This window comes from Rhinolophus sinicus, chromosome 1, assembly GCF_057876585.1.
Source record: "Rhinolophus sinicus isolate RSI-liver-muscle chromosome 1, RSI-T2T, whole genome shotgun sequence".
Lineage (NCBI taxonomy): Eukaryota > Metazoa > Chordata > Mammalia > Chiroptera > Rhinolophidae > Rhinolophus > Rhinolophus sinicus.
The window spans coordinates 67,841,448-67,854,348 of record NC_142501.1 but is presented as its reverse complement, the minus strand read 5'-3'; the positions used below and the strand labels follow the sequence as shown (position 1 = coordinate 67,854,348).

The 12,901-nt window shown below is 41.1% G+C and overlaps 1 protein-coding gene across 3 annotated transcripts in view; it reads right to left on the bottom strand.

Moving 5' to 3' along the window:
- Positions 1-12,901, bottom strand: part of MYRFL (myelin regulatory factor like) — a 107,680-nt gene that overhangs the window by 41,348 nt on the left and 53,431 nt on the right. For all 3 annotated transcript variants that reach the window (XM_019748994.3, XM_074325425.2, XM_019748995.3), the window contains 5 exons: positions 12,164-12,314; positions 8,455-8,650; positions 6,343-6,419; positions 5,061-5,171; positions 3,302-3,392 (listed from right to left, as the gene is read on the bottom strand). In XM_019748994.3, coding sequence (XP_019604553.3) covers positions 3,302-3,392; positions 5,061-5,171; positions 6,343-6,419; positions 8,455-8,650; positions 12,164-12,314 — 626 coding nt within the window. The remainder of the gene's footprint in view (positions 1-3,301; positions 3,393-5,060; positions 5,172-6,342; positions 6,420-8,454; positions 8,651-12,163; positions 12,315-12,901) is intronic.

Here is a 12,901-nt window from a genome sequence, read left to right as displayed (position 1 = left end):
AATTCAACCCGTAAACAGTTTATCTGCTCTCCTCAGCAACACACCTGCAGAGTTGCACCGTTGGGGGGAGGGACGGAAACAGCTGTGCACAAAGAATACAATGTAAATGGCGCCCTCTGCAGGTGCTTGGAATAGGAAACAGCAATGAATAGCAATTTGAGGCTTGCTCTAAGTTTGGAATGGAAAGCTGGAATTTTTCTGCTTTACCATTATTTGGGCTTCTAAAGGAGTAGCCAAAGAGTGTAATAGCAGAGCTTGAAATGAGGAAGGCAGCTCCTAAGAAACCAATTTTTGTACCCTTTGAAAGGGCTATGGAAAATGGGCCTTGAAATGCTCTCTCGCCATGCTACTCAAAGTGTGGTCCCCAGGCCAGCAGCTGCAGCCTTCCCTGGAAGTTTGTGGAGAATGCATATTCTCAGGCATCTCCAACCGACTGATCAAAAACTGTGGGGGTAGGACCCAGGTAATTGGTACATCTTTGAAAGGCAGAAAAAAGTAATCATGCCTCCAGCTTGCAACACAGCACCAGACCAGGTTTAATGATGTGTTTTAGAAAGAAAGTGGAGCTGAAGGAAAGCCTAGTCATTAACAAGGAGAGTCTGACGGAGCTCCGCTGGGGAATGCTCCCAGAAACACACCCCTGGGAAATAAATCTGTTTTTTGGAGTAAACTTTAATTTCCATTAAATTGGTCAATTTACACTACAGGACCATAGTATGTTTCTAAAGCTGCTTTGATTGACGACCGAGAAGGATTTACTAGGTCCTGCTCACCATTCTCTCTCCAAGGGGAATTCTGACAAGCTTGGTCTCCTGAACCCCTCCTGGAGGCCTGAAATCGCATCTCGTCCAACCCTCATATAATCACCCTTCCGTGGCTCTCTGTTGTTGGGAGGAATGATTCTTAGGGCTGAAAATGAATCTGCTAAATACAATTCAAAGTTCTTGGTTTAATGTGGTCAGGTCTTGCAACATCTTTAATTGTCAAATTTTTCTTCCCTCATTCTGGAGCTCAAACTAACAGAGCCAGGCCGTGGCCTAAGAGGGCATATCTGGCTTTTTTTGGTAGCATGTAGGCTGGTCTGCTCTCTGCCCAACCCATGATGCATATATCTGTATGAAGTGCTCTGGAAGCTCACAGGGGCTGAAATGTATTGTATGGACATTTCTAAAACTCACTGATTGAAGCGACATCGCCATTTCTGAAATTCAGTTTTTTTCCTTGGTTGGTTTAAATGTTAAATAATTAAATAGATGCAAAAGCCTGCATTCGTTTTCACGTCTGCATTTTGGGGCTAGAATGAAATAATATCAATAAGATATTTCCAGTTTGGGGATGGGGTTTGTGCTATTACCATTATTATTATTCTCATTTTTGTTATGGTAACCCTTGGTTACCCAGCACATTTACAGAATAGGGCATTCTCTTTAACTAAAAATTATGGCTAGAAGAAAGCAATCACATCTGGAATAGAATTATTTTTTAAAAATAAAACTTCAGTGAACAACATGACACCTGATCGATACTGAATACAACTGCATGTTTTTTAGCTTTCATACAAAATATGAAGTGCAGAGACTTTCAGCTTCGCAAAGTCATCATTCTGAGTTAAATTATCATTGTGTTTTGGATATGAGGAGTGGCCGATTAACAGTGTTTTGATAACAGCATGTTAGACAGTGGGGTTCCTTCTTACATTGCTGCTGGTGAACTTGCACAGCAGCCAGAATATAGCTTTGCAGGAGCTGCCAGCAGGAAATGGAGGAAGCTAGACACCAGGTAAATTATTCAAAGTATGCAGGTGACTAGCAGACTGCCCCACTCAAGCAGGAGTCACACAGCTCAGAGCAGCACTTTCGTGACATCCAATCTCTGCTAACTGAAAAGAATGGCATAGTCTGTCTTTATTCCTTCCTGTGAGAAATCAGAAACAATAAGCAGCCTAGGTTTCCAGACTTTATTTAAAATCAGATCCATTAGTGCACAGAGCAATCCCAGATTACTGAGCCCTGCTGAGGGAGGGATGGGAAACTCTGCCCTTGGCTCATGATAAGGGAGAGGGCCCCAGCTGCCTTTCTCCTGGAGGAGCCTCATTTGCCACAGGTTAGGTCAGGCCTCACAAAGCGCCGCCTGGGGCGTGCACGCTGGCAGGCAGGCACACAGCCCAGCCCACACCCTGGGACATCTGAACACATCAGGGTTTTACCTCATTTCCATCATTACCTCACCTCCATTAAAACTTTGAGACATAGTTTAAGGATTTCCACTAAGAGGTAGCTTATTATTTTTAATTGAGTAAAAGACTTACATAGAGAGGCCCTTTGTCTCAGAACAGCTCAAGGCAAGCAAGGAAAGACTCACTTTCCCAAATGGGCAGATCTTGTCCTCAGGCCTCCTGGGAATGGCCGCGTGTGTGGGCATCCGTGTAGTAGTTCATATGTCCACCCTGTGTCACTTCAAAGGCCCATGACAACACAGCCCCTCCCGGGATTGCCAGGCCTGTGGCTACCTGCTCCCTCATGCCCCTGGCTTCCTCAGTAGTGGCCAGCCTGGCCTCACACAGCTGCAGCTGCAGCTGCCAACAGTCATGTTTTTGTGGCTGCCAAGATCCTGTCCACAGCTGTGACCAATCAGTCATTCAGCAAAACGTGCTGAGCCATTACTATGTGCCAGGCAGGGGCCCCGATGCCGCTGGAGTCACCCATCACTTTGGGGCATGCAATGCCTCCCCACCCCTTTCCCTGCCCTGTGAGCTTTGGGGTCAGAGAGAACTGGGTTGGAATGAGACTCCATCATTTACGAGCTGTGTGATCACAAATGGTTTCTTACCCTCTTGCTCCTCAGTTCCTCTGAGTGTAAAGAACGGAATACAAATGTAAAACCATGTAAAATGATGTATATAGATTATTTAGCCCAGTGCCTAGAACGTAATGTAAAAACCAGGGTTTCTCAACCACCGCACTGCTGACATTTTAGGAGGACAATTCTTTGCGGTGGGGGGCTGTCCTGTGCATTGTAAAGTGTTCAGCAGCATCCCTGGACCGTGACCCACTAGATGCAAGTAGCACCCCCAGCTGTGACAACCAAAAATGTGTGCAGACATTGCCAAATGACACTTGCAGAACAGAAGTTCTCCTGGCTGAGAACCGCTGTGTAAAAACTAAAATAAGAGTATTTCCTATTACTATCCTCAGTATCGACTGAGAAACAGCATACTTCAAACATTCCACTGCAAATGCAAATTCCACTTCTCAGGGAGAAAAGCATGTCGGATCCAGAAAAGTCAAAGAACTGAGCTTACCCTTACAATGATCCTTTCAGAGATGTGGGCAGACAACAGATAGAACTGGTCTTGGTTAGCAGCATACAGTCCAACCACCAACATGAAGTATCTAATTCAGAAACAGCAGACCAATGCCAACACATCAGGGAACAGAGACATAATTTGTGCAATCAGACACCAGCCCACACTTACACAATAGTGAATTTACCTAGATGGGTTTACCCATTTAAAGATTGTGTACTTAAAGCTTTTCTCCTCTGTTCTAAGTTGCCCCTCCTGTAAAACGAAAGCGCAGTTGATTTACTCACTATTGTTCTGGGTCCACCCTTTGTCCAGTCTGAGGTATTGGTGCACAGTGGTGTGAGCCCCAAAGCAGCCTCCACTGGGGAGACATCCTGCTGGGGGCCTGGACTCAGCCATCTGTGCTGACCTGGCACAGGTGGCATTCCTGGGCCCTCAGTACAGCACCGTTCACTGACACTGCACAACAGGAAGTCATCTTAGAGGATCCTTGGTCCAGAGTCACCCAAGCTACATGTCCTAGGCCTCAATGAAGGGAGACCCAGCAGCGTTTGCTCAGCCACACGGGACCCTTCCCACCCCAACCTGCTCTTGGCTGTGTTCCCGGTACCTCTACTCATGACTTCAGTCAAAACCCCGGACCTTCCCCTATTGCTCCCAAGGCAATTTTCATCCTGTAATTTCAATTGCTTCTTAATATGTACCATTGATGAGACATTTTTAAGATCAGACCATTTCTTGAAAGTCAAAATCCTGTCCTTATCAGAGAAACTTTTGCTTTAAGACCTGCACGAAAAACGTCACCAACCTCCTCGGTAACACTCTATAGACTCTCCAATCCCTAGAGAACAAGAGTTCTCCTTTGTATCTAAAATCAATCAGTAATAGTAATAATTGTTATTGTTGTTGTTATATTATTATTATTAATTATTATTGTTATTAGTTAACATCTACTGAGCGCTTACCATGTCATACACCGGGCTAAGCCGTTAATCTACTTTATTTCCCGTAGATCTCCAGAACAATCCCGTACACATAGGATGTGATTCTTGTCCCCATTTTACAGAATAGGAAAATGAGTCTCAGAGAGGTTCAGTGACGTGCTCAAGGTCACCCAGCTAGTAAATGGCAGTATCAAATATCCAAACTCAATTTTGTCCAACCGCAAAACCTATATTGTAAAACCAGTGGTTCTCAAACACAAGCCTGCCTCAGAGTCACCGGGAGGGCTTGTTAACATACAAATTGCTGGACCCCACCCCAGAGCTTTTGACTCAGTAGGTCTTGGGTGAAGCCTATGAACTTGCACTTCTAATAAGTGTCTAGATGCCAGTATCTCTGACAGTCCTGGGACCACACTATGAGAACCACAGGTCTAAATCATTAATGCAAATTTCTTTTCTTTTTTTTTAATCCAAAAAAGGTTAAAGTAAAGCTGCAGGATTCAGGGCATATTTGTGACCAGCACACAGATTTGAGAAATGCAGTTAATCCTCGGTCCTTGGACAGCTGTGAGGTGTGCTCACTCCAGAGACTCGTGGCAAGTGGGTGGGGGGTGGGCATTGCAGGGATGAGGATGGAGAAGTAAGTGAGAAGTGTTAATAAACTGAAAGAGTCACAGGAAGGAAGAAAGTGGCTGAGGGGGGGCCCGATTTGTGGGCTAGGAGGGCCCAGAGGAGAAGATGGGTCTCTAGAGGAGGCTGCCCGGTCAGACAAAGCTCTGGTCACCGCAGGACGGACACAGTGCCATTGGTACCTCTGGTCAGGATTTGGTTTCCCCTTCTTTCTCATGTTATTTGCTGTGGTTTCGCTGAAGTGTAGTCGGCCCAGCGTTACTTTGGTGACTTGGTCGGCCAGCAGGTCGATTCTAAAACAAACAGCATGAAATACCAAGAGACTGGAAAAGAATGTGGAGTCTTTGATCATATCTAACCCAGTCTGAGATTCTTAAGTATGTTCAGTCCCCAGTTCTCATCACACTGTGGAGGACAGTTTATTTCATTTATTGATTTTTAATAAACTATCCACAGCATGGCCAGAAATGGTTTCCGGGAGAGGCCACAGAATAAGTCTTGAATGGTAAAAAATGCTCATTCAGCCAGAGCTGAAGCCCAGAGTTTCTGACTCATAAGGCCAGTATGCTCCCTATACCACTTATGGGTTATTTTACCTCCACAATAGGGAGAAAAGACATACTTCATTTGAGCCTCTGCCACTGTTAATATAGCACTCGCCTCCTGACTAAAGCAGTTTCTCTTGGTTCCTCCCATCTTTGCCCTCTCTTGGCTTGACTGGGGAGGCCGCTTGTTCCTAAGGACTACCGCACATAGCCTGCCTGAATGAGGGAGAACCAGATGCACCGGGCAAGTTTAGAGCTGTGCTTACACGTGGCTCCCACTTAGCGTCAGGCTGAGTTCCTGCCTCTTTTGTCCCAGCTAAGGGACCATCTTTTTCCCGGCCCAAATGGGACTGACTCAGGGTCAAAACACTGAGACGTCTCAATGGCATCCCAGCCAAATCAGTGGAAAAGCAAATCCTAGTCCTAAGTCTTTCTATAGGGGACTTTCACTTTGGACCACCATATTGCTTTGGATAATCCCAGTCCTGTACGCTTTCTATTTTGGAGCCCATTAGGAACTCTATCAACATAGCTTTAAGAAATAAGAAAACAATGAATTGTAAGCAAAGCATGGATCCAGAACCTTGAAATTAATTCCAATAGCGTAGTGCTGATTTAAATGAAAAATTAAATATCCATAATCTAGCTCAAGGAGGCAAAGTTGTTAGCAAGGCTGTCAGTAGTAAATGATTATAAAAATAATACTGACTTTAAAAATGGAGCTTTTTATAAGGAATTCTTTGCAGTTATTTCAATGCATTTTACCTACTTTATTTTTGTTGTTAAACATGTGTTCAATAACATTAACACATTATTACTAGTTTCTACAGTAGGATTCATTTTAACTAAGCAAAATAAATTGGATAATAGGCCTTCTTCCCAAAACATTCACAAAGGAATTCAGAAAAGAAATTCTTACTTAACAGGATTGAAAATCTTTTTGCTTCTATCTGCTTGGGACTGTTCAATAGCAATTATTTGATTGGTGGCTTCTACCTGTATGGAACAACATAAAGTAAAATAATTACTTAATAAATTAATTTATTAGTAAAAATGTTCATTAGCAAATAATGTTCCAGTACTTAAGTTTTCCAAGGCATTATTCTAAGCACTGGGTAAGTCGCTGAAAAGATGTATAAGACAATGGCCCTAATAGCAGTGTGCTATTGGTGAGAGAAGAAACAAATACCTGTAAAACTACACCATGAAAACACAAGACAACAGAGTATTTCAGGTAAACAGTGAGTACAGAATGGGCTAGCAGGTGACTGAAACTTCAAGAGCCAAACATAGGAGCAACGCAGCTCAAAGGATGCATGCGTGTGCTCATCCATTCATTCATTCATTGCCTTCATTTATTCATTCATTCTATAAATACTTGCTGAGCACCTACTATACAGCAGACGTTCCTTACAGTACTAGAGATGAGCAATTGACAAAATTAACAGAAATCTATACCCTTCAGGAGCTTACATTCGAATAAGAAGAAGCAATCATGATAAAAATAAAATATAGGAAATGACATTTATTCAGTATGTACTACAAACTCTTCTTGTCATTAGTGAAAAGTGACAAGGGCATGGTGAGATTTGCCCTGATATCTACGGCTTGTGGGTATTCTCACAGTAACAAACTTGATGAAAAGCAATCGGGCAACCTACATCAAGAGTTATAAAAGTGTTCATTTATATCTTTGATGTGTAAATTCCTTGTCTGGAATTTGCTCTCATGCAAAGATGGGTATATGTGGATGTTGACTGCATTTTCATTAACAACAAAAAATTGGAAATAAAACTTACAGGAATTCATATGGTATATCTATGCCATAGAAAATGATCATTTTTGTGAACAGTTGTTAGAGTCTTTAATATCATATAGTGTTATTTTTACAATATATTAACAATATGATTAATTTTAATAACAGAAAAAATAAGGAAAAATTAGGCTACCAAATGGTGGATCAAAAATATGAATTAAGTTTTTTCTCTTCTACATATTTTTCTATTGTATTCAAAATTTTCACAATGACTCATTATTTCCAAAATCAGAAAAATGTGGCATTTTTGTTGTTTGTTTGTATTTGCCTTTATTTTGTTTTGTATTTTGGTTTGGTTTGGTTTGGTTTAAGAAAACCTGATGTATTTAGCAGTCTAGCCCCATTTTGGGGAGGCTCAGTGCCAAAGCCCAGATTAATGATCAGAATAAAACATGTGGACAATGGGTATTCCTCTCCCAAAGGCACTGGATCTGAGGTAGTAATTTAATAAATACTTACTGATCACTCAGAAGACATCCTACCTGATTTCTAAGCCCAGCTCTGTCATTTATTATCTTAAATGAATTGCAAAACACACAGGGCCTCAGTCTCCCCTCTCTGTTAAACTGGAAAGGAGGGGGGCATTGACAAGATTAGTGGTTCCTTGGCTTTTTTAAGTCAGGACCTCTTTGAGAATTTGGTGAAAACGTTGAATCTACTCCATATGAAAATGCACCAGCATCAAAAAGTATAAAATAATTAAGAATACATTTAGTAGAAGTACAAGATTTACACACACGCAAAACTATAAAACTGCAGTTTGAAGTGATGTTGTGCCAGTTTCTGAGTCCAAGTGAACGAAATTGGCAGCTTCTGCTTCCTGTGTCTTGGAACATTTATTCTTAGAACCTATCCGCCATGCTGTGAGGAGGCACAAGGTATCCCAGAGAGAGGTCGCATGCAGAAAACCAAGGCCACCCAGCTACCGCCACTTTGCGCTCCTGGACAATGACCAGCATGAACTACCAGACAGACACTAAGTGAGCCATCTGCAAATTGGATCCCAGCCCAGTTAAGCTGTCCCAGCTGATGACTCCTGAACAGAGATGAGCTGTCAGAGCAAAGCCCTAATCAAGTCGCAGATTTGTGACCCACATAAATGAGGGTTAATATTTTAAGTAGCTAAGTTTTGGGGTAGGTTGTTATGCAGCAATAGACAACTGGCACCCTTAATAAATGTTGGCTGAATTAAATGGAACTAAATAAAAGACGTACCTTAACCCCAAAAGCTTTCAAGTAAAACATTTCTATTGGCTTTAGGCCCATTTGGGTTTTGACAAATTTTGGACTTCCCCGAACTTGGATATGGATGGTTATCTGAAAATGGTTCTTCTTTTGGCAAACAAAAGCTTCATCCGCTGGTGAAAAAGTGAATCCTTTGTCTGTGACAACTCGATATCCTATACTGGGTCTATGAAAAGAGGAATCAAGAAACCAGTTTTACAAATATTTTCTACACATTCTCTTTCATTAACCATATTAATTGCATAAACATTTCAAGAAAATATATTGCAGGAAGTGCCTTTTGCTATATTTAATCAATCAATTTTGTGAATTTTTAGTGAGGAAATGCAAATGATATTTCAAAATACAGCTGGCTCTCTCACAGCTTTTTTTCTCGCAAGGAAGGAGCACAATTCTTGCCAAACAGAAGCATTGTTTCCTCAGTCTGCCTTTTCCCTTTCTGCTTTCTAGACTTCTAATTTGGCTTCACCAAACAATAGAGAAATGGAGACTAGAAATTGGGAAGTCATCGCGTTACTCAGACTTGTGAAATATCTGGGCTAGAATTTATCTCTTTCCTCCTTTAAAAAAAGAAGTCTCTAAATTTTACCAGCAACACCGCACCCAAATGGTCACTCAGACGAACGAATAGTCAGCCTACTGGTGGTCATAGGAATAAAGCAGACAGGTAAGAAATACCAGGAATAGCTTTAAACCAGATTAACCAGAGCCAGGCATGTTACTAATTGAAAACTTGTTTTCAATGGTCACTTCCTTTTTATCCACCCAACCTGGCAATAGCACTGAAAACCTACTGTGCTGGTGATTTCTGCAGAAAGGAATGGAATGATGGTTGAGTGGCTAATCAGACTCTAGCTTTATTTGTTTTATCAAATCATTTTCAATAGCAAAGCTCCATGTTTAATTAAATATTTAATTAATTCAATATTTGACATGTTAATAAAAATAAAACATATTAAATGTATAACTTGATGAAATACAGAAGAGCATATAGAAGTTGAAAACTTCTTTGATGAGTTTTTCCCAGACATGCTGTGGATATGGAACATGATTTTTAACTCATCAAGGCTTCTAAATGTGGGATTTTCCTCAGGAAAGTAGCTCCTTCCCAGGACCACATGAGGAGGAGAGCAGTACGAACTGCTCTGCTAGCTCTCTGCTACTGTGTGGATTTTTGCATCCTGGGCTCTTAAGTGGAAGGCTGCCATCCTAATGAACAACACAGAGTTTCTAAATTTTCCTCTAATTCCAGAGACAGAAAATATTAGTAGGTCTCTTGGGTAAATACTATTTTCATGTTCTTTGCAAGTCAAGCCCCTTCCCAATGAATCAACTCACTGGGTCATTGATGACCCTCAAGTAGCTGATCAGTCAAAGCCTCCGGAATCATAGTACCCGCCAGCAGCAACAGGAAAATCCACTGAATGAAGAATTTGATACAGACCACATGCCTTTTGCCATCGGAACTTAACATTGACTCGGGTTTCTAGAACTAATCTGCTAATTTGCTCATCCAAAGGCTAGATGGCTTGAATTGTATAGATTTTACTACGGAGGGTAGTAAGAACTATCTTGGTTGAGAAAAAAAAGGAAATATCTTTTGTGATTTTCCATGTTTCACTGTCAAAAACTCTGAAGGAAGAAGATAAGGTTTACAGTTCAGTTGTGAGTATTAGCCTCATATATATAAGAAAATATAAGGACGGCTGGTACAGAAACTGAATCACCCAATAGGTACACTTTTAAAGATAATTCCAAATCTTACACCCCAATCTCTGGTTATAGATATCTATTTACCTAAGAATAACAATTCTGTTTTCGGTATCAAAAGTTAATTATAAAGTCAACTAAACTGGCTTTTCAAAAGCTCTTTTTAACACAGGTTTTTAATATCATTCAGAAAAAAAAAAAGATCTGATACATTTTCAATCCCCTAACATTATTGCTTTTAGGTAATTTAGTGAAACGATGTTTTCCTAACGACTCAGACATAATAATCAAAGAAGTGACAAGTGATTTTCCATCTCAATGCTATGAGTAGTGAAATTGAGAGGGCCTGATTCGAAGCCAGATGAAGATTTCCTTCTTTTTCTTTTTTTTTTTTTTTTTTGGCTTAAGTGAATTATGGCGTCAAAATAAATATACCTCTACACCTTTTAATTGATATCATTTTTGTTCTTCGTATTTTTCCAGATCAGTGGATCATAGATTGGCTGCTCAAATAAACTTAAAAAAAAAAAGTCTATTCAAGTAAGAAGAGAGATAACAGTTACCTCAAAAACTCAATTAATTCAGATGCATAGAGACTAGGAAGCTTTAAAGGTGTCAATTAAAAATCTGTGCCTGTGTGTGACAGTTTCATACCTTGGTCTTCATATTTAAGATAAACATGGAACATTCCCCAAAAGATAATCAAATGAAGGATATGACTCAAAACCAAGACCTAAGGACTTACTTTTTCTAACTGCACACAGTGGCCAAATTGCAAAGTTGTGACATTCCAATGACACAATTAGCAATTTGCTTCTTTCTGCCTCCTATGAAACACACCAACTCCCAAAATCTGTTTAACTCCTTAGATTTTGTTTTAAGGAAAAGTTTTCTTCCTTCTAGTTGATTGAACATAAAAATCCTAGCAATAAGTTTTGCTCTTGAAAAAAAAAGTATATTTGATTTTGGAAAATACCACGAAGGCCCTCAAGTTTGCAGGGCAGCATTTCTCATTTCACATTTTTTTACTTGGAAAATATCCTATTCTCTAACCATTAACATTTTCTCGTGTTGTAAGGAGGCATTTATAATCAATGAAAATTCTAGAAGACTTAGGTGGGTAAATCATATCCTCAGGAATAAAGAAAAGTTTTAAAGAATGTTTTAAAAGCAATAATGCACAAGTCCACATTTGTTTCTTGAAACTATAATGTCGTAAGAATAGGATGAAACTTTTCCATTTAAGGATATTTTGTACGGTTTGATTTCAGTCTTGGAATACAAAACTATGGACTATGATTGCTGCAGGGTATATTGAGAATGAGCTTGACAATCCTGATTCGTAGCATAGATATTGGGGGAGGAAGGTGTCACTAGCTAAAAATGTATTGTGGTCCCCAAAATGTATTCTCTGGAATTTTAAGTTAACTACGGGATTAAATGTTAGTAATTTGGGAAATCTCCATTTTCTAGCTTTTAGTTTAGACTATAATGTGATCTCAGCAAGATTGCCCCTCCGTCCATTGTTTAGTGGGTAACTTATAACAAATTAGAACTACCAGTCTGGACTCCTGAAGGCCAGAAACCCAAGTCCCAGCTATTCAACAGTTAGAATGCAAAGCAAAAGGAGTGAATACATGGAAAGTAGAATATGCTTGGTTGGCAATTGCCTCATGAGAATTAGCTGCAAGTTTAGAAATCATGTATGAATCACATGTTGGGAGAGGAAAATAAAGGATGAAGGATAAGAGGTCACTAGCTAACTTCCATATTGATCATTATAGGGAACCAATAAAGAGTATCTAGAACAACACCAACATAAGGAGTAAGACACACTTTCTCACTGACCCATCCCATTTGATCAGGGGTGGTAGCAAAGCCCAAATATTTGGGTTTAGTCTTAAGAGTTAGCACTGTCTTTCTCCCCTCACTCACCAGCCCATTGCAAGGGGTTCCTCAGGCCACTTACAGTGTTTCGTAATGATTATTTAATAAACTATGCCAAGGAACACTTTGGTATGGCTGCCACTTCAGAGCAGGAAAGAACTGGTCCGCAGGTGCCGCCTTCTGTCCCTCACTGTCGTGGTCTTGCAGTTCACTGCTGTGACTCCTGCCTGTCACTGCAAAGAAACAGGGGTGTTAGAGCCTTCCCCGTAGGCTGTTTTTTCTAGACTCACAGACAGCTGCCTGGAACTAAGGGACAGGCCATGTAGGAGGCAGAGGGACCATGTGGGAAGTGACAACGGTCGGGAGGCAGGAGGCATGTGGCTAGCTTTGTTTCCTCATAGAAAGAGCAACATAAGGTCAGTGATCTCTAAGGTGCCACGGTGAGCATGTGCTGGAGACGTTGCCCTCAGTATCTAGCCATACGTCCTCTGGCACAGACGTCTCCTCACGTCTGTTCTGTGTGGTTCCAGGGAAGTCTTTCACAGCCTGAGGCGTGTAGGGGACCCAGGCTTGCTCAACCAAAGTAAAGCATTCACTATTTGCATCAGTAATTGCATCAGGTGGACACAGGGCCTAATCTACTCCAAGCAGAGAGGCTCTGAGCACTTCAGGGAATGAGGGTTCCAAGATGCTCCTCTTTTCCATGAGGTTTGAACCTGCGAGATACATCCCCAAGAGCACTGGCACCATTGGGGACAGGAGGGGAACGTCTGCCCGCACAGCAGAAGGCAGTGTTGAGACCAAAGGGCACCCAGTCCTG